The 21,877-nt window shown below is 45.2% G+C and overlaps 1 protein-coding gene across 1 annotated transcript in view; it reads right to left on the reverse strand.

The window, feature by feature from the left end:
- The window catches only part of LOC110503086 (PDZ and LIM domain protein 7), a 68,412-nt gene that overhangs the window by 4,926 nt on the left and 41,609 nt on the right, over positions 1-21,877 (reverse strand). The window contains exons 4-16 of the mRNA XM_036960847.1: positions 19,928-19,950; positions 18,596-18,796; positions 15,689-15,855; positions 15,368-15,404; positions 14,613-14,715; positions 6,961-7,028; positions 6,024-6,152; positions 4,956-5,087; positions 2,514-2,573; positions 1,468-1,835; positions 1,009-1,366; positions 327-507; positions 96-216 (exon numbers count right to left, since the gene is read on the reverse strand). Of these exons, the coding sequence (XP_036816742.1) occupies positions 96-216; positions 327-507; positions 1,009-1,366; positions 1,468-1,835; positions 2,514-2,573; positions 4,956-5,087; positions 6,024-6,152; positions 6,961-7,028; positions 14,613-14,715; positions 15,368-15,404; positions 15,689-15,855; positions 18,596-18,796; positions 19,928-19,950 (1,948 nt within the window). The remainder of the gene's footprint in view (positions 1-95; positions 217-326; positions 508-1,008; positions 1,367-1,467; positions 1,836-2,513; positions 2,574-4,955; positions 5,088-6,023; positions 6,153-6,960; positions 7,029-14,612; positions 14,716-15,367; positions 15,405-15,688; positions 15,856-18,595; positions 18,797-19,927; positions 19,951-21,877) is intronic.

Raw genomic sequence — 21,877 nt, forward strand, 5'->3', positions numbered from 1 at the left:
GACAAACATACAGGAGCTAGTTTGGGCTCTGAAGGAAACATTCAACACTTGAGGCGTTTCATTATGTGCCATGCTATTCCATTGATCTAAAGTACCTTTCTCGCAGTAGGGCTCCCCGTCCTCCATGTGGAAGAGGCTATTTCCAAAGGCCTTGCCACAGGCAGCACACACAAAGCAGGTGGTGTGCCATGTCTGCCGCAGAGCATGCATCACCTCCTGCACACCAAAAAGAACGCAGGGACAAAAAGTTATTGTGTGGGTGTATGCTACGCACAAAGTGACTTCGTGTGTGTTGTACTTGTCTGCGTTTGGGTCCGTCATCTTACCCCCATGATCTTGGTGTTGCAGCGGGCACAGGTGGGGGCAAAGAACTCTCCGTAGCAGTTCTCACAGTACACTGCGTTCTGCTCCTCCACAAAGCTGCAGTCTGCCAGCGATGTGTGGCAGTAGTGACAGTTGAACTCCTCTGGGTGCCAGGATCGACCCAGGGCCACCAGGAAGGGTCCCCTGTAACGACAGAAAGCAGGTGAAAGCTATGATCCCTTATTGATGTCACCTGTTAAATCCACTGAAGGGGAGGAGGTAGGTTAAATAAGGATTTTTAAGCCTTGAGACAATTGAGACATGGATTGTGTATTGTGTGCCATTCAGAGGGTGAAAAAGCAAGACAAAAGATTTAAGGGCCTATGAACGGGGTATAGTAGTAGGTGCCAGGCCCACCGGTTTATGTATTAAGAACTGCAACGCTGCTGGGTTTTTCACACTCAACAGCTTCCCGTTTATCAACAAGGGTCCACCACCCAAAGGACATCCAGCCAACTTGACACAACTGTGGGAAGCATTGGAGTCAACATGGGCCAGCATCCCTGTGGAATGCTTTCGACCCCTTGTAGAGTCCATGCGCTGATGAATTGAGGCTGTTCTGAGGGCAAAAGGAGAGGGGGGTGTAACTTAATATTAGGAAGGTGTTCTTAATGTTTTCTACACTCAGTGTATCGTTGTTGTTACCTGATCATGTTGTTGCAGGCTCCACAGAGGGGTGCTCTGTTGCTGTTGGCAGCGAAGCGCTCCGCCCTTTGGGCCACACCCCGGGCAACGGGATTGAAAGGGGCAGGGGTGGGGTTGTAGGGGGCAGGGCTTGGGTTATAGGCAGGACTTGGGGCAGAGTGAGGGGTGTGGGCAGAGCCAGGGTGTGGGATATAGGCCGGTGCTGGTGGGGCACTCTGAGGTAGAGCAGGCACTTTCATGCTGGTGCTGGTGGTCTTGCTGGGGTCAAACTTGTTCGCAAAAGAGTCATCAGTGATCCAGGGGGGCCTGCTGGAGGGGGGTTCAGGGGCGGCGGCTTGGGGTGGAACAGGGGCAGGAGCTATGACCCAAAGAGACACCCGGTTAAGTAAACACTATCCATACTTACAGTATTGTTAACACACATACAAATGGTCACACAGCGCCACCTGCTGTAACTACCTGGCACGATGCAGGCGGTGCTGACCACCTTGGGTGGGGGAGGGCCCACAGGGATCTGGATGGAGCTTTGCTGCATGTGAGGAGGCTGCTGCATGTGAGAAGGCTGCTGCATGTGTGGAGGCTGCTGCATGTGTGGAGGCTGCTGCATGTGTGGAGGCTGCTGCATGTGTGGAGGCTGCTGCATATGCGGGGTCTGGTACATGGGAGGTCCCTGCTGCATGGGAGGTCCCTGCTGCATGGGAGGCCCTTGGTACATGGGAGGCCCCTGCTGCATGGGAGGCCCCTGCTGCATGGATTGCCCCTGGTACATGGATTGCCCCTGGTACATGGGAGGGGCTTGTTGCATGGGGGGAGCCTGGCCATATTGGCTGCAGAAGGATAAAAAAAGAAGCTGAGTGACATCACCACCACCCAAGATGGAAACATATTTACTAGTCTGATCATCAGTCTAGCTGTTTTCTGAACAGTCATAGTTTAGACAATATAACAATCTAAACTGGGAAACTGTACTACAAGTATCAATTACTAATAAGGAGACTGTTAGCACTATGCCTCGCGATTAAACCTAGTACGCTGAATGCTGGACAGCCACCTCTCTCCTTCCTGACTGAGTGTCCACATATGTTTTGAGTCTTACCTGGGGCTCCTCCACTTCACCAGACACGTTTAACTCAAAGGTTAGTGGGAGTTTAATATAGCAGAGACCCACACAGAGAGAGAGAAAGACAGCCTGGTATCAGAGAAACAGTGTTAGAACAGAGAGCCTCAGTTATGGCAGTGAGAGATTCACAGAGTCACCAACAGATTTCATTTGAGCGGAGAGAGGAGCAGATTTTGACATATTTGTAAGAAAGGGGAGGTTAAAACGCAGGTTAAAACGAACACTGTCAAAGCACAATTTTCATCCTTCGAGCTAAAAACAGAGGGAGGGGAATAAGGGTGTGTTATTCCGGAAGTTAAGTTATGTTGACAAAAAGGGAAGGAAGCACACTATCCAGATGTTCTATTGGACAGTGGCATCTGGATAAACTTCCCCACAGAAGTACCTGGAGACTGAGGATTTGTACTGGGAGCTGTAACCAGAGGCAGACTGTTGCAGGCTGTAGCTATAACGCATCAGAAACAAAAAGGGGTCAGGCGTCAAAAACAGGGGTCAAAAATAGCTCTTTGGATGAAGGCCATGTACACCTATACCTGTATGATGCCGTGCTGCCCAATGAGTTTGTTTCCGATAATGGCATCCGGTTTTTAAATATTGCATGTGCAGATGTAACTTTTCTCCACTGTTTACTGAAGGAAAGCAAGAGTCATCAGATTTCTCACATATTGTAACATTATCAGATCACAGCAGTTCCATTCAAACTGCTAGTCAGTCAGCCTAGTTTGATCACAGAGTCAGCTGTGTAACTGTGTAGCGTTTGAAACAAAGGGCAGCACACAATCAGTCTCTTTGAAGTATAGGTGAACTTGGTTTCATAGCAATACCTTCGTGAGAGCACACATTCACACACACAAAGGAAAAAAAGATTTATCCTAGAGAGAAAATTAAACAGGTTCTGAAAATCCATGATCCTAACACTGCCAAACCAAATAGATACACACCTAAGCTCCTATACACCATATCTCTATTTATCCCCATCAATCAAGGAAACTATATTGATACTGCGCACACACACACACACACACACACACACACACACACACACACACACCTGGCTCCACTGCACAGGCCAACACTCCTGGTAACATCAGTTAACACATCCAATCCACATCGAAAAGAAAACAATGACACAATTATTAGGAAATGTTCAAGTGGGCCACAGGACCACGTCTCAAAAACACACTAACATGCTGGCGAGATGAATTCACTTCAAACCACCCTTCACTGCACATCATGAGTCGATATAGCCTTCACAGTTTTAAGCAACTGTGGTAACCACACTGGCTCCAGGAGATCTCTATAAAATACCACTATTATATTAAAAGATTAGATTTGATTTCCTTCGTTATTTAAACACAGCTGTTGATACAAAACTAAAAAATGGACCCTCTACAATGATTGGCTGAACCAAACAAACTTAGGGATCATTGAGTCATACATACCATAAACCCCCTTGTTATGCAAAGCAAAACAATGAAGGTCATTTCATAACATCCCCACTAGACACTGACAAATCAGAGGGTATTCTACAAGCACAGAAAATAGTCATCTTTTGTGATAAGTGTCACATTTTGAAATTGTGTACCGAATTCTATAGCATTCTAGCGCAAATAATATGACCCTTCCAGCTACTGTACTATGAAGCATCACATCGATCAACAGCTGCTAATTGCCTGTAGCCACTAGTTAGCCATTCAGTAGTTGACTTGAATGGTGCATCACAGCCATAGATAACGATTTAGTACATCACTGATTTGCAGGATACAAATGATTGTGATCGACATCCAAGTGCTACACCCTTCTGCTGTTCTATGACAAACTACCCCCCACCCAGATCATAATTAGTCAAGCCAGTGTGTGAGCATGCAGTTGAGCAGTGACGTGCAGAGTGAGCATGGGAGAGCGTGGGATAGAGGAGCTACCGCCATCACACAAGGTGGTACAATCACTAACTGGACTATTATGTGCACTACCAAGTGAACTACCCTCATATCACTAATTATGTGGCTGTCGCAGGTTGAAGAGAGCCCATTAATACCAACTCTGAGAGTAGGCTGTTCCTTACTATGACATGCAAAGGTCCAGACTTGAACGGGCCTGTGGGGATTTTGTGCGTGTGTTAAATGGAAGAAACAGGGTGACCTGCAAATTCTAGATGAGAGATGGAATGTCAAAAAAAAAGTCAACTTCAGAGTGATGTTAGCCACATTCAGCATTAAAATGGGATTTTTTTATATTGGGGTCAAACATATCTAACCATTAATAATTGTGAAGGGAATATTGACATTGTGGAGAAAGAGGTGCAAATTAGTCAAACAAAAACTTTGCAAATGCTGCCAAACCCCCACATGAGCTTACATTCCTCCTCTTGTCCCTTGAGACAATCTGCAGTGTACCGTCTGCACATCAAGCCCCATGGACGTTTTCCTATCCATTCAGCTGTAATGGAGAGAGCTAATGCAAAGAGCTTTTGGAGAGAAGTTGGACCCGGTGCAGGCAAGCAAAAAAGTTGCACCGACCTATTGCAGTCCCATAAAATAGCATGTATCCAATTGGGTCTGTCGCAGTTCATTTTGCACCACTTTTCATGCTGCGACAGATGTAAATAATCCGATAGTCTTATGAAACACGACCAATCCGAATGAAGCAACGCTGCAGTCATGGCCTTGCTCCTTTGATCCGGCTAGTGTCCCAAAGTTCGTTTTTAAAATTTGATTTATTACCCTCCTGTCCCCTATCCCACGTACCGAAGCAACTCTGCACACCACCGTCTGTGACGTGGTCAGTCTCTCTGTCACTGTGTCAGTCTGTCCAGGTGTGTGTGTACCTCAGGTGCTTGGGTTTCCCAGAGGGCAGGGTGCGCTTTCGTTTGGGCAAAGTGCTGCTTCGGAACACTGGGGTGATTGACAGAGCCTCCAGCGCAGAGGTGGGCGGTGGCCCTTGCTTATAAACCTTGTTTCTTAACGAGAGCCAACAAGAGAGGTCTGAGAGACGACTTAGGGCTCACTCCAATTTCCTCCACATACACAATGAGAACTTAGAATTTCTTATGCCATCTTAAACCTATAAATACTACACTGTAATGCAAAATAGAGGGTAACACTTTAGTTGGATAGTCCTTAGTAGATGTTTTATATATGTTCAACTAACTGTCAACAAATTGTCCTCTAGCAAAAACTATCCTATCTGCCCAATCTCAATACGTATGGCCTTTCGCAGTACCCTGCAAGTAGATGGGACCCTATTTTTTATGTGATTTTTGATCCTACTGACAACACCATTCATGGATACGATATGATATACTTTATTGTCCATTTACATGGAAATTCATTTAATCTGCTGTGATGGTCCAAAATAGTTTTCGGAGTGTCCAATAAAGTAGTATAGACACCATGCCTCTCGATGGTCCAAAATCCTAATCCAGAAGTCTAAGAAAATGATCTCAGGCATCGCCATTGAAGGTCCAAGGTCCAATGGGGTGATCTGGGGTATTTCACCAAGATGCAATATCTGGCTCATGTAATTATGTCGAAGAGCGTTATACGCCAACCCTAGCAAGCTGTTGCATATAAACGGACTTGCAGTTGGTAGTTTGCTAATAGTTTGAGCATCTATAGATCATCTATTGTGGACAATCCAAATAAATCCCGTTTGACACCCTGTATACTCTTCCATCCACTATTTCAGCATCAGAAAATAAAGCTCTCCCAACCCAATCCATATTCCTCACAAACCTCTTCTCTGGCCCCCCATAAAATAGCAAATATGTACTAGCATCTGTACCTGCTTCTGCCCCTCCTATCTCAACCAAATCCACACAACACATTGGCCTAGCTCCTGACTGACATAAAAGGTAGAAACTGTGACAGGGGGAGTGATTGAGTGACAACTGTACCTAGACTGTGTAATCAAAGCAGACGAGATATGGGAGGCTGCATGCGTCAGGTGGCGAGGTGCCCCAGAGGGGACTGCAGGGGCCTCAGGGGCCACTGGCTGTGTCTGGGTGGCTGGGGGTGGCTGCTCGCTGCAGAGGACAGAGTAGAGTTAAAACAGCCAGGAAGGATCAAGAGAGGGAGGTCGGGCTCTGGGGGAAACTAGGAAAGGGAATTTGGGGAATTCTTTGTGTGACATATTGACTGTGTTCACGCTGCAAACTCTCTCTAGATTTGACAGAACTGTCTGCTTCCTATGGGGAAGGGGTCAGCAGTGATGACCAACCATAAAAGCAACAGCTTGCGCAGCCCCAGGTCATTGTTATATTGTATTAAGGCTGGTCTAATAAAAAAACAGGTTTAAGATGGATGGATCGTTATGACGATGAGGACGTTATGGGTTAAAGGATGATGGGTTTGGCAGACATGCTCTGCATGACTACAGTACTCCACTGCCTTGAGGCTCTCTGTTCTCACACCGCTCACAGACATGGCAGGTCTTCCCGGTGTCTCTCTCCTCACAGTTTCCACGCAGTCCAGATGATCACAGCATCATCAGACCGTTTGACTTACCTTGGACACTCTCCCCTGTGAATGTACTAAACCCAAAGCCATAAATGCATACTGCTCATGAAACCTTTCACCTAACCACTCATGTAGTACAATCAAGGTTTTCCAAGTCTAATTGGAAACATAAAAACAAAAAAACACACATTTCAATAAATGTTCAATCAATCACATTGAAAAAGAAAAAGTGAGACAACATCAGAACAATACAGTCACTCTCAATGAAAGTGCACACACAAATATAGGTACATGCCAAAGACAAGGAAGAGCACTCAGTTGGCGGAGGACAATAAAACCACAACAGACAAAAACTTTCAACCCACACAGCATTACCTCTCAGGGGTGGGTTCAGGGGCTACGGGGGCGGGCTCTGGAGACTGTGAAGCAGCAGGTGAAGCCACCTGATTGGGCAAAGCAGCGCTAGCAGGCAGAGCGACAGGTGCGGGGCTGATAGAGATTGGAGCATGCTCAAAAGGGCTACTGCATAAGAGGTCAGGTTGCATTGAGAGAAAACTGTCAGCAGTCTGAGGCCGAAAATCATATATACAAACAGCCCACGTAGGGCTAGGTGTATATGAATTAGAGAGTTAATGTCAGCACAAATAGACCTGTAAAGCTATATGGCCTCAATCACACGCAAAACCAAAAGCCTTGATATTGCTCAGCCCAACGCAAGGATGTCCATCCAGGAACAAATTGAAAAAGCGTAGAAAAATAAATCAATTACAATTATTTACGAGTCTTATCTTTCAATATAAGGAGTTGGAGCTCGAGGTGAGCAAAAACCCCTATGCAGGAAATAAAAACCACACAGAAAAAGAAAGCAATCTGCTCACGGACATTTGGACTATTGGTTTTGGCTGGGTCGCTGGAGAACGTATAGAGGCTGGCAGCGGAGGCGAGTGGGGAGATATCTGGTTGTATCATGGAAAGCTGCCTAGCTGCTACTGCACGAATCGATTGTGCATAACGCAGAATGATTAAATAACTGTGTCAAGACAAGAGCGCTTCATCAATCATGTCCGAAGCCAGAGAGAGAGGGTTAGAGGGTACCATCTCACTGGGATGAAGCAGGCTATATTGCGTGATATGTACTTCGTCTTTACTTTACTAACACAGTGCATTAAACAGTGATTTGTAACGGTACAGAATATCATACTAATATAATATAATCAGAGACAATCTAAGGTGTCGGGAGAGTTTCAGCCATAAACCCTGCTGGGGAAAGGATTAAACAGAGTATACAACAACAAAAGCAAAAAAAAAGGAGAGAAAAATGTGAACACTCAGTCAGCATGGCATAATCAATGAGTGCACACACACTACAGAACATTTGTGAATTGACTTTCAAACCTAAGTAAAAAACTAACAGATGTTGACATTTAAAACACAGCTGACTTGGACATGAGGCCAAAACATTGAGTGAATGACTGAGGGAGAAGGTGGCGTTGAGGTTGCCCCACTCCGGACTGGGGAGAACGGAATGAATGCAATGCCCAGGGGGAGCTGCCCAGGCTGGAGGACAGACAGAGGATGGCAGGCATCTAGCAGCAACAGGCCTGATGGTGGTAGACCGATGGCTGACCCCTACTCACTTCCAGCACCCTGACCTCTTCTCCTGGACATCTCTCTGACCCCCCCCCATTCTTCCTGTTGACATTTACAGGCAGGTATAGAAGGGATAGTTGGAATGTCATATGTCAGGGAGGTGGTATGGCACAGAGAGAGGTCAGGTAAACAGTGGTCTCAGGTGGTCATTTAACCCTTCATCACTTTCTTTGGTGAACCCGTGAGGTTAGCAAGTGCTCCTAGGTTGTGGTTGTAGTATGTCTTTCTATGGTGTGTCTCACGGCTAGATGTGTGGAGTACGGAGTGGAGTGTTGGTGTGTCGGCAGGGGAGATGGAGGCTGGGTACAAGGACAGGGCAGGCCACAGTCACACAGATACTAAAGACACTATTATTTCTGAATCCAACCAACCAAGTTTTCATCAACAAAGTTTTGTAGCGTTAACTGCTTTCATCTAGAGAGACCGCTACAAAGTCACTTTTATCTGATGGGAGTGTAGGGCAGGGTTCCCCAATAGGGGTCTCGCGGGTCAAATTCGGCCCAGGGGTGATGTTATTTGGCCCCCCCAAGTTTTCTGAGCAAAAAACAAACAAAAAAGCATTTTTTTAAAGGCCCATTGCAGTCAAAAACGTGATTTATCTGTGTTTTAAATATAATTCCCACACTATGAGGTTGGAATAATACTGCCCTTTTAGTATAAGAGCAGTTTGAAAAGACCACCTGAAATTTCAGCCTGTTGTGGTGGGATGGAGTTTTGGCCTGCCTGGTGACGTCATCAGGCAGTAAATTAGTAAATAGACCAATAAAAAAGAAAGTTCCAAAGCGCTCTGCCAATGACACCTAGCTAGTTTTCCCCTCCCACTCAGACCACTCCCAGACAGTCCTAGCTAAATTCTTGCTTGAGAAATAGCTCTTTGCTAAGAAGCTATTTTTGAACATTTTAATTTAAAACAATCCCAGTAAGGTAATACATTTTTACACAGAAATGATTTGATATTGAGATAAAAATGGCTGCAATGGACCTTTAATAAAATTCTAAAATCACCAGTAATTGAGCTCAATGTGATTTTAATTTAGGAAATATGTTCCCCAAAATTGTAAAATCACCAAAAAATGAGCTCAAAGGGATTTTAATTTAGTAAATCTGTCCGAAGCATTCCCACACATAAATAGAGAAACAAGGGGCCTCCCGGGTGGCGCAGTGGTTAAGGGCGCTGTACTGCAGCGCCAGCTGTGCCACCAGAGACTCTGGGTTCGCAAGGGGCGAACCCAGAGGGTTTACAACCGATTTCCCTACCGGCCCAGTCCCGGTCATAACCGGGAGGTCCGTGGGGCGACGCACAATTGGCATAGTGTCCGGGTTAGGGAGGGCTTGGCCGGTAGGGAAATCCTTGTCTCATTGCACACCAGCGACTCCTGTGGCGGGCCGGGCACAGTGCACGCTAACCAAGGTTGCCAGGTGCACGGTGTTTCCTCCGACACATTGGTGCGGCTGGCTTCCGGGTTGGATAGACGTTGTGTTAAGAAGCAGTGCGGCTTGGTTGGGTTGTGTATCGGAGGACGCATGACTTTCAACCTACGTAGCGATGTGACAAGATAGTACCACGAAATTGGGGAGAAAAAAAGGGGGTAAAATTCTAATTCTAAATAAATTAATAAAAAAGAGAAGCATATGTCATCGTATCCCAATTTAATCAAAGTTGGAAATTGTAATTTTTTTGTCAAATTTGGGATTCTTGCGGTCAATTTACAGTTTACTAATTATTTATACCTACTGATGTTCCATCAGCTCAAAATCAGCCCACGGCTGAATGTAATTGTGGACCCCTGGGTATAAGCCTATCTGGCATAGGTACAGACATCTAACTTCAATACTACTGGATCTCTATTTGAACTCAGACAGCCATGTACACAGACACACACATAGGCACAGACAGACTTCCCTCACAACAAGTGGTTTATATAAACAGACATTCTGTGCAGCTCACTTGCTCACACACAGAGGACACTGGCCTTCAAAACACAATAACCCTCTCCATGCTGTATCAATAGATTGCATTGACAGAATTGCTGTGATGTATTTCCAGATGTATTGAGGGAATGAGTGTTCCAAGTTAGGGGCATAGGAAGGATATTGTGCTTTGAAGGCTGAATTCAAAATCTGTTACCTCCGATTAAAAACATAAGGGGAAGGGGGGAAAGAAGAGAGAAGAAGAAAGAGGCCACACCTGACGGAGAGATGTTAAAGATAGTTGATAACATACATGCACCACTCTTTCATTACCTATAAACAGTTAGGAATTTGAACGACTTAATCTGTATACTAAAGCCATTTCTCACTCTCTTTCACTGTGGAAAGGAAAAACTTGAGGATAGTTTAGAAGTCTATGGCTGGTAACGTCTGCTTGGCACAACTGTCAACATAGGGACATTGTTACTGCTCCCACTAAAAGCAGCTGTGTTAGTTAGGCAGCTCCATGGGCAGGCAACCTTCTCAACTACAATTTCACTCTGCTCCTCATTCTCTGCGACCGAAAGACCACTCCGGGTTAGGCAGGTAAACACTGGCATGTGTTTGCATGATACTGGTGAAATGGGCAGGCAAGGGCAGGCGATTGAGAGACCAGTCCATGCTCTTACAGGCAATTTAGGAGGACGATAATTGAGATTACAGCTAGTCAAGGCAGGGGGAAATGGGTCTAGTACCACAAACAGGTATGTATATTACCACGTTCAGCTACTTCAAAGCAGCAGTGAGCTCTAACCATGGAGGTTTAGGATTTGCGAGTGGGGCTTGAGGTTGAGGGAGGGGGATGGCTTACTGCAGAGCTGTAGTAGATGAGGAAAACACTGACTAACAGGTGCTACAGGCAAGACTCTAAGACAAGGGAGCGCAATGAGTCAGACACACAACACGAAGACCGACACAAACACATACTGTAGCTGTCAACAAGTACCCCCTCACCTTCTGTACCCTTTACATGATTCTCGAATGGTACATAGGCCCGAATCAACTCTACCTTCTTGACGAACCGAACTGTGATTAGTCCCATGGATTAAACCTACAATACAACTTTGTATCGCCAACTGTCACAAGCTTATCTATAATATCGAAACAACCTCTACGGTCCTTGACACTTTCGAAAACAATGTCATTTTCTAAACATGACGATAAGAAGATGGGAAGTCACATGGGCACTAGGCCCCTAAAATGGGCCCTAGAAGTCACCAACTGCAAAAAAAAAAATAAAAAAACACATGGGAACTGAGCACACACACCGAATGGCCTTCCACTAATTTGGCGGTAAGGGTGGGGTGAGAGAGTAGGATAGCCATGTAGTGACGTGCCAAAATTTGATGTGAAGCAATGACGCCTGTCCTGATGTTTAGGAATGTTTGGTGTGTCAGTTCTTGAATCTGTGATGGAAATAAAGAGAGGGAGTCAGGTACAGGAGGCCTAGAATACTCAGTGGAACTGAAGTGGAAAATTAGATTTTGTTTTGGGGACGGAGACTGAGGCCGGTGTATGATAGAGGAGGATGAAGAGGAGGAGCGATGAAGGGCGAGAGGGGGTCAGCCACCCAGAGGCACTCCAGTGCAAACACACTGTCTACCTGAGCATGCAATGCATGCAGGTTGAAATCTCTCTCAGGGGAGGTGAGGTGAGGAGGAAGGGAAGAGGCAGTTAGCAGAGGTTTCCAATAGTTACAGACGGGCATTAAATAATCCATTCATCAGCCCACAGCAGAGCTAAGTAACAGCAGCTCCCCTATGTGACAACCAAACAAGCAGAGTTACCTTTCAAAGGGCTTTCAACGCCTTCAAACATGGCCTCGCCAAATCTCACTACTCACATATTTGACTTCCTGTTCTCCTCTCTTACGCGGGAGGACGGGACGACGCCCAACAGGGTGTTGTCTGACGGCTGTACTTCCCTCCTGATATGATAGTCCCTTCAGCCACATCTGACCTAACCTATAGTAGCAGCTAGAGACTCTTGCCTCGACAAGGCCTAAATGGACAGACCAATGACATAATACTGCTTTCTATGTAATAACAGACAATCAACATAATATTGACCTCTGTTTAGGGAATCTCACAATTGAAGGCATGATTATATGAGAGCGAATGATGGCTGAGCACAGTAATAACACAGTCATCGCTCCGTGTAACAGACTAAATGGCAGGTGTGGAGAAGATCAGAGCCTTGTTTTCTAAATGGTGTACCAATGTAGCAGGTCAGTTCATCTTTCTGTGGGTAATATGAAAATTAGCTTGGTTTATTTCTACTGTCTTTCTAAAGAACTTTTCGGAATACAATCTCAAAGTGATTGAAATATGTTATTTGTCATAAATATCTTATCACACTACCAGCGGTGTAAAGTATTTAAGTAAAAATACTTAAGTATTTTCCCTGACACCCAAACATACTCATTACATTTTGACAGGAAAATAGTCAAATTCATGTACTTATCAAGAGAACATCCCTGGTCATCCCGTTTGCCTCTGATCTGGCGGACTACCTAAACACAGATGCTTCATTTGTAAATTAATGTCTTGAGTGTTGGAATGTGCCCCCAAAAAAACAACTTAAGTACTTTAAAGTATTTTTCCTTAAGTACTACGTAAATTAAAAAAATATATAAAAACATTGTGCCGTCTAGTTTGCATAATATAAGGAATTGGATACTTTTGATACTTAAGTATATTTGAGCAATTCCATTTACTGTTGATACTTAAGTATATTTAAAACCAAATACTTTGACGTTTACTCAATAATAATTTTTACTGGGTGACTTTTGTATTAGATATCTTTACTTTTACATTTGTATACTTTTTCAACCACTGAACTCTGAGGCAATGTAGCTTGGTTATTAGATATTCCAAAGCCATTTACATTATATAAAATATCTCTGTTTTGTCTAGGTCAAGTTGTGTGTGTGTATATATATATATATATACACACATCTCAAAGGCCAAAGTACTTGAGGCACAAGGCCTTGACCTTTGTTGGGGGCTTCTGTGAAAAGCAATCCTTGACCAACTTCAATTTACAAAAGTCCTGCTTGATTAGTGAAGTGCCTCTACCTTTGGTAGTTGAGAAAAAAATGACTATTCAAACCGTTCAATACCAATGATGAAAGGTAACAGAAAACGGATGAACTTCTCTCATTGAAGTCAAAGGAAACTCATAGTCTACACATAATCCAATAATGTTCCCTCTGATTGAAGTCATACATAATCATGTGGCCATCTGGCCATGAACCAGACTGGAGCCTATCCTTTAATCGTTTTAAAAAGTCAGTGCAATGCACAATGCAGGCAGCACTCCTGATTATCACTGCAATAGTCCACTTTACTTTATGCCATTCACTCTCTCTGGGCAATTCTCTAATTCCTCACTTTATCATAGGCCGCAAGGGTTTGCTGCTCTCCACACATTCCAATGAGCCAGAGCCCGAGGACAAGGAAACAAACAAGCCATGTTTCATCTGTGAGTGATTCATATTAAGAATAATTACGACTTTCGTTGATATTGGGGAATTGTTGATCCTAAATTGGACCCTTGAGATCGCTGTTACGTTCTATGTAAATGGTTCCTTGGGAGCGGCTTTGAAATTCAAAACAAACAACTGATTTTATTTAGCGTTTTTGATGAATCATACAGATGTAGGATCTCAATTTGACCAATATTGTCACAGCAAAATCATCCTGCATCAACAGGATTTGAACGGTTAGTCCACATATTGTTGCTTGATTGGTGGTTAGGTTATTAGTTGGTCAAAATTGGGCTACATGAAAAGTGCAATACTGTTAATATAACTGTGTGTTATTGAGTGTTTTCAGTTAATTTATTTAAATCATGAAGCATTTCCTGCAGTGCAGGGAAATTCTCAACAACAAAAGAGTGATCAAATTAAGATCCTAGACCTGTATCTATAATTGTTTATGGTCTCTAAGAGGGTGTTATGCTGCTATGCCTTAAAGGTAAGCAACTATTTCCTCTATAATGTCCATTTAAAGCTTATAAACTGCTACATCAAAACTGAATCTGATAAATATGATACGAAAGCAACCAAAGGAAAAATGTGTTTCGTTCACAGTGGTATCGTTTTTATTCATATTTATATCACAATGTCAAACTCAAATAGTGATAATTTAATGTTGAAATACAATCCAACTTTTTATACAGCTGCAATTAATTTTGAAAACTAGGATCAACTTTCATTGCCAGAATAAGAGGGAAAGATGACATTGGACTAAAATCTCCATTACAACATGTGATCAACAAGTATTGAACAAACCTCTTTCCACTAACTCACTTTCCAGTATCTTTAGCCTGACCTTCTCCTTACTCACCTGCTCTACCCTTCTCTGATTGCTACAGTTACATTCGGTCTGACGCTTCTTTTAAACCAGGGTTTTTTCTGGCACGTTAAGGATTTGAGCAGACAGGCCATTGTGCCAACTTTTCAATTTGGCAAAACGTGGGCCTTTAAATTCTGTGTCAAACTTTTCCCTGTGGCATGAGGAAAGACAAAAATAAAAATGGGGGGAAGAAAGAGAGAGGGAGAAAAGGGGGGGATTAGAGATGGGTTAGGGACTGTGGCCTCCACTCCCCTGTCTGAGTCCTGTGAGGGTAAGAGTGCACTGGGGGCTCCCAAATTCTCCACAAACACAAATCAACCCAACTCCTGGGTGGGTCTATGATGTCCTGCACTATACTGTATCAGGGTCCCTGATGAATTTACACAGGCAAAGAAATCACTAATGAGATAACTCATTAGAAATAACTAAGAGAAATCACTAATGAGAAAAAAAAAAGTTAAACACGTTCTGTGTCATTTCAGCTGGAGGAGTCTAACAGACTGCTGGGAACTTGTGTGAGCCCATCATGAGGGCTATTTGTAATCCGTGTGAGGGGCACTATCGATACACTTCAGACTATTCTTACTGTTGGCTCAGAATGACATGAGTCACATGCTAACCTTCAAGTTCAGCACAGAGAGTGGTGTGGAGTTGGGGCCTGAAGCAGGACTGAGTGACCCTGTGACCCTTGACCCCCTAGCTCACAGCAGGAACTCTGCTAAGGGCTCATATGGTCTGGTCTGGAGCAATGTCTAAATACAGCTTTTCTGCTAGGCCACCGGTCGCTGCTGCTAGCTGCCTACCTTGATTTCCTCAGATGTTCCACGTCTGGGTCTTGCACTGCAGGAGACACAGAGAGAGAGAGAGAGAGAGAGAGAGAAACAGAGAGAGAGAGACAGACACAGAGAGAGAGACACACACACAGAGACAGAGAGAGACAGAGAGAGACAGAGAGAGAGAAACAGAGAGAGAGAAACACAGAGAGAGAGAGAGACAGAGAGAGAGACACAGAGACACACAGAGAGAGACAGAGAGAGAAGACAGAAGAGGAACCATCAGTAACAGTGTTTGGCAGGGTAAGAAGGGTCGACTAAAACTAAATGAAACAGAACAGCGCTACTTACTGAACTCCGTTCCCGTGATGTGGGCGAGGAGGCGGAAGGACTTGGACTGCACCTGGGAGGAGCTGCGGGCCCAGTCGTTCAACTCCATGTCCCTGTCTGCAGCCTTGATGACAGCCTGATACACTGGGGAGGCACTGTCTACCTGAGCGTCTTTTACAGGGAGTGAACTGGAACCACAGAGAGAGGGCTGGCTCGTCACACTGGCACTAATTCCTACCCACCATCGCCATCAGGGCGTATAGGGATTGGGGTTTGTTATTCGGGTTTCTGATCACGGTGTTCAGAAACTGCAGCCCGGAGTGATAATTTTCTTATTGGGGCATGTCTGAGGTTATACATATACTATAACTAACTTGTGTAGCCTGCTTGGATGACTAAGGAGCATTTAGGGGAATTGGCATTTAGGGGAATAACTATTTCATAGTGTGATGTAAAAACCAAAATTGGTCTTGCATAAGGGGAGCTGCATGAGAGGGGCTTAAAAACTGGACATTAAAAAGGAGCATCCGCCAGCGTACGCTCACACAAACCAGTGATGGAATGCTAAAAAGATGTCTAATAGTTTCCTATTTTCAGAAGCTTGCATGTGAAGCATTATGGCTGCATAGCTACTAGCTAGCTTGGACCCTGTGGTATCTTTCCTCAACAGCATACTATAGAAATATAATTTCAAACAATAATTTTAAAAAATTGTGTACCTTCAGCAGGAGGACGAAAGAGCTCAGAACATTCCGTTTAGTGTCGTTATTAAACTAGTATAGCTCCTGGTACATGGCATAACTATTGCTGGTCAGCTGCGCATTCCCTGAGCACTGATAGTTCTGGCCACCTAGCTGAGGGCGGCACTTCAATGTGTCCCTCCTCCGTTCATTTCCTTTTTTATATCCATATAAATCATGCAGGTTTTTTTTTGTTTTTTGCAATTCAAGAGAAAATTGACTTTTGATAACATCCCAGCAGACAATAAAACCTATGTGACAGAGAGCCTTGAAACATAAAGAATCCCTGTGTAGCCAGCGGCGGAGTGGACACCCTCTAAGAAACGGTTTGCAACACCATGAGCAGAACATTATGGAGAATGGAGGAATGAGCGGAGCGGGGAATGATTGCTGGAGATGGCGAAACTGCCAAATAACACAATTATGATTCTGTGGTTGACCTTTAGGCAATATCGGTTTGCACCTCACTCTGTGCTTTTCTAAAAACTCTAATAATGTATGGCATGAAAACGTCTGAATCGATGGATGTTTTCGATACATTTCAAAACAATTTCAGCACAATTTTCCAACTGAATGAAAAATTGTTTGTTAGTAATCAGATAGTCATTGATATAGAGCCACACACACCATATGTTCTCTACACACCACCATGTTCTCTACAAACAGCTGCTCTGCAATCAACTCCCATCAAACTAAACTATCATCAATGGATTAAGGGTGCAGAGGCAATATCCGGCAATTCTAGACGTCCTTCCATCAACCCACAAACTACGCCAATTGGTGGTGTGTGTCGAAAATTGCCATGGGTAGAAAAACCAGACCCTCCATTCAGTGTGAGGACGTATTGGGTTAGCAGAGAGAAGGTTTGGGACGAGCGACGTGAACAAGCAAAGAGTGGTGAGGGAAACGGACATGGAGGAGGCGGCGGAGGGATATGAAGAGACAGCACACAGGCTGTGCTCCGTAGGTTGTCACAGAGCGGTCTACTTACGCCAAGGGGGAGCCGGCTGGGACTTCCTCTCTGTACAGCAGGGATGGGGTGGGGCAGGGCGAGGTGGGGGGGGGGGGGGGGGGGGGGGGGGGGGGGAAGCAGCATGTCATGGTGGGTGGGATCGACAGTGCAGTGATGGGGTTGGTTGTGAAGGAAGTGAGAGAGGGAGGATTAGATATGAATCCCATAGAGGATGTCAGAGCGAGAACCCAGAAAAAGGACACTTTTCTCCACATACGAACAAAACAATTTGCCTGGAAGCATGTGTGTCTACATATTTACATACACTGATACAAATCAAGAGTTTACGGTCCCATTCATGAAATGATACATTTTGCAACGGTAACTAGCTGAATATGATGTGTGTACTGAGATCTCCAAGTATTTGAAAGGTAATCATGGATATGAGGATATGTAAATGGATCAGGGAAGGCTTGGTGACTAACCTGGTGGTTTTATGCTTGAAGGTGAGCACGGCATGAAGACGTTCAGAGAACGAATGGAAAGAATCTAACAAATACACTTGAATACCGCAACAGGTGACCTGCCTTTGTAACAAGGAATACGCCTTTATAAATATACTACATCTGTGTCTTGGCGCACAAAACCAAACCCCTTCCAGCACCAGACAATTCAGTAGTCAGACAACCACAAAACTAACAGTCAAAACCTGAGCACTGCACCAACACACAACCAACAGCACCTTTGAACACACAGATCTCACTGCTACCTGTTACAAACCATCTGTGTTGCATGTATGCTCCTTCTCGACACATACAGAAGGCACTTAGGACATTCAGAACTGTACAACCATTTTTAAAAGGATGGTAACCACCCTAGATCATTAGACCCTGATAAGGCATCCTGATGAAGTCGGTCTGTGGTTTTAGTTTCTCCAGCACAGCACGGCTACACTATGCTGCAGTGCCAGACTAGTTCAACAGCCAGCAGAGGAGAGGAAAGGAGGGGTAATACCCTCTTAGAAAAAACGTTGTTTTTAACCTGGAACCAATAAGGGTTATTCAAATGGTTCTTCCTATGGGGGACAGGCGAAGAACCCTTTAAAGTTTGAGATAGCACCTTTTTTTCTAAGAGTGTATTAAAGTCATGCAGGCTGGGTAGGAATGCTACAAAAAGTGGGTGGGGGGAGGAGACAAGGAAAGGGAGTGAGGGAGTGCAGAGGAAGGAGGGTCTTACCCGCCCTCGTGGCCCTTGGACTGGGACTGTCCGGCGATGGCGTCCATGATGGCGTCCTGGGAGTACATGCTAATGGGGGTGTTGTACTGGGCATGGATGATGGTGGCCTTGCCCCCAGGACCCTTCACCTCGATGGGCTTGTGGGTGGACAGGGCAGTGTCCTTCAGCGCATTGGGGTTGAAGTTGGGGATGTACTCGTTGCTGTTGTGGAGAGCGGTGGAGGGTCCCGGAGGAAGGCGGCAGGGTTGTGACGGGGAGGGTGAAGAGGAGAAGGAGGGAAGAGACGGGGGGAAAAGAGGGGAAAGGGAAGGAGGAGGGTGGCAGTGGAAGGAGAAGTTGTGTGAGATGGAAAGTTCAACAGTGTCATAGCCTGCTAGCAGATCAGTTTGTGCTTCAGCCAACTCCTCTGTCGTGTGTACTGCCGTGTGGAACATGATCAAGCACGGCACAACAATGGGTGGCACAAACAAAAGAGTTGGCTAATACACAAGAGATCTGCTACGTGACTACTACAAGAGTGTGGGGCTTTGCAGAGAAAGGCAGATCAGCTGCCATCGAGGCGCTGTATGTCACACCGCAAACATGCTCTCTACAGTAAATCTCTCAGTAGAGCAGGCACAGCACAGCCCACATATCTACACACACACACACACACACTCCGGTTTCCCCTCAAGACACACAGGTCAACCCTCCCAGGTATGTGGCAGCATCAGCCTACAGGATGGTGTTATACAACTGGCCCACAAGTAAACTGATCAAGATAAAAGAGCAAATGGAGATGTTAATATAAGCATGCACTGTCGAGTTCGTGCAGAAATTAAAAACTGATCTGCAAATCCTCTACATCGTATTAGCCATCTTTCAAATGGGAAGCTTCACACTTCCACACTCTCTACCTAAATGTCATATGTACAAGGTTGATGGCTTATGGGGGAATTTAGCATTAAGTCAGAAAATGACCTTTATTCTCGAATAAAACAAATATATCCCAAAAACACTATTAATGAACAGGGATCTTGTCTGTGAGAGTTCGAAGGCAACGGGTTTTTTTCTCTTCTCTTCTCGAGACCGAGGTTAAGATTTATTAGACGTTCTCGGGCAGATGGTGACGACCTTTACATTGCAAACCGAAAAAGGTCATTATGAACACCGACACTAGAACTGCGCATCCATCCCAAAAGGCAGAATCACTACACAACAAGCCAAGACAATGCACATCCACTTCACACCAAAGAGACTGACACAAGAACAACAACATCACACCACACCACACAGCTAAACCGCACAATCGTTTGGACACACGCTACTACACCACAACCAGGAAGTACTAACTTGGCAGGAGTGTTGAAAATAACCTGAGGCAGTGGCAGTGGAGAAGAGAGAAAGAGACAGTGGGTCAACAACACAATTACACTCCACAATCCACCTACACAAGGCTGCTCATGTGGCGTGAAAGGCAAGCCGCAACGCGTGTCAGAGATGAGCGAATAGGGACAGGAGAAAATGGAGTGATAGATAAGAGGTGGGTGAAGACTGACCCGAGTTCACTGGGAATCACACAATGCAACAGCGAAAGCCATCAGTGACAAAGATGTTTTCACCTTTGTTGACGTTCATCCTCGACTATGATTAGGCTTGTCCGCCACTGATATAAAGCCATGGCATTGCAGGCTCCTTAAATATATAACAAACACACACACACACACACACATATATATAAAACATTAACAGACTCTGCTTATGTCAGAGCAATGGTACGAAGTGATAAAGAGATAAAGTGGGAGAGAGAGAGTGCCACAGGCGAGAGAGCGATATTTCCATACTCCGTATGTTTTAGATGAGGACAGAAAGCGAGATAAAGAAAGAGAGAAAGGGGGAGAGAGAGAGGCGAAGCGAGAGGGCCAGATGAGACAGGCATATATATATTGGGGTAGTGTATGTTTAGCACAGCAGAGGAGAGAGAAACCTGAACCCAGTCATTACAAGGCCTGTTAAAGAGATGACAAGAACAGGTGCTTGCCCTGAACCATCGGCACGGTGACAGAGTAATCTTATCGCACTCCGCAAATTATTGTTAGAAGTCTCGTTAAGATTAGCACTAGAGGAACACTAGTGCACCGTGTTCACCACAAAGGCTGATACAGCACTGCACTTAGCGATTCCCCTCGGACTTTCTCATATCCAAGTGACGCTATTAGCATTTCATTGAAACATCAGACGCATACTTAAAAAAACGATCCCCAACCTCACTGTGCAGTCACTTCAGCCACCCTGGCCACGTTTAAAGCAGTGGTTTGGTTGATCTCTTCAGATACACCCGTACTGTAAGGTTCGTCTGGGACGTCACGGCCTGTATTTCGGCAGAGGGGACACCTAATCTCCTGTGGGCTCTTTGTATTACCTGGAGGAGGGCCACAGGCTTGAGCTAGGGGGCTTTACAAGAACCGTGCTGTGCCTCTCCTGCACATTCCCCGCTGGGGAAACCTGAATCACTAGGACCAACTGGGGTCAACAAGCTGTCTGGAGGCCAGCTCAGGATGAGAATACACAGCTAAATCAGAATGTTCTGAGACTCTTTCCATCCTTCTGTCCCACGAGGGCAGAGCAGCAGGGACTGGGTGGAGTAGGCTAGAACCCCTTAGAGTAGACTGAAGTTAGACATAGACACTGATCTATGGTTAGTTTTGTGTGTGTGTGTGTGTGGGGTTGTTGAAGGTTGAAGGTTTTGGAGAGGGTTAGCTGATGCTACACCTGAGCCTACAGGCAACTTCTACCCAGAGCTTGTACCCAACCCCCCCCCCCCCCTTTCCACTATGGGGTTAAACAGGCCTAGCCACCCCTGGCTGCTGCTGCTACTATCAGGCCTGTTCCAGTTGGTTACATACCCCACTGAGAGGCCTGCTGCAGAGCCCTTTCCTCTGTGGCTCTCCTGGAGCTGAGCCATCTCTCGCAGGGTCTCAGCTGAGTACAGCCCAATAGGGGTGTTATACTGCGCCTTCTCTGTGGGGGTCGTCTTGCCCCCGGAGCTTGGCGTTTGCCTCTTGGTGGGCGACCCTGAGTAGGAGTTTGTCTCGCCAGACGCCTCTAGTGACACGGAGGAGGTATTGCAGGCCGAGAGGCCGCCATTGATTTGGGTTGTTTGACCCTTCAGGAGGGGAGAGATGTGGGTGAGGTGGATAAGGGGGAAGACAGATAGAGGGGTGGTCAGAGAGAACAAAGCCAAAGGTACTCTATCAAATTCAAAAATAGAGTTGTATGAAGTTATACTTGGAAGGCAGGGGT

The sequence above is a fragment of the Oncorhynchus mykiss genome, chromosome 23 (assembly GCF_013265735.2).
Source record: "Oncorhynchus mykiss isolate Arlee chromosome 23, USDA_OmykA_1.1, whole genome shotgun sequence".
Lineage (NCBI taxonomy): Eukaryota > Metazoa > Chordata > Actinopteri > Salmoniformes > Salmonidae > Oncorhynchus > Oncorhynchus mykiss.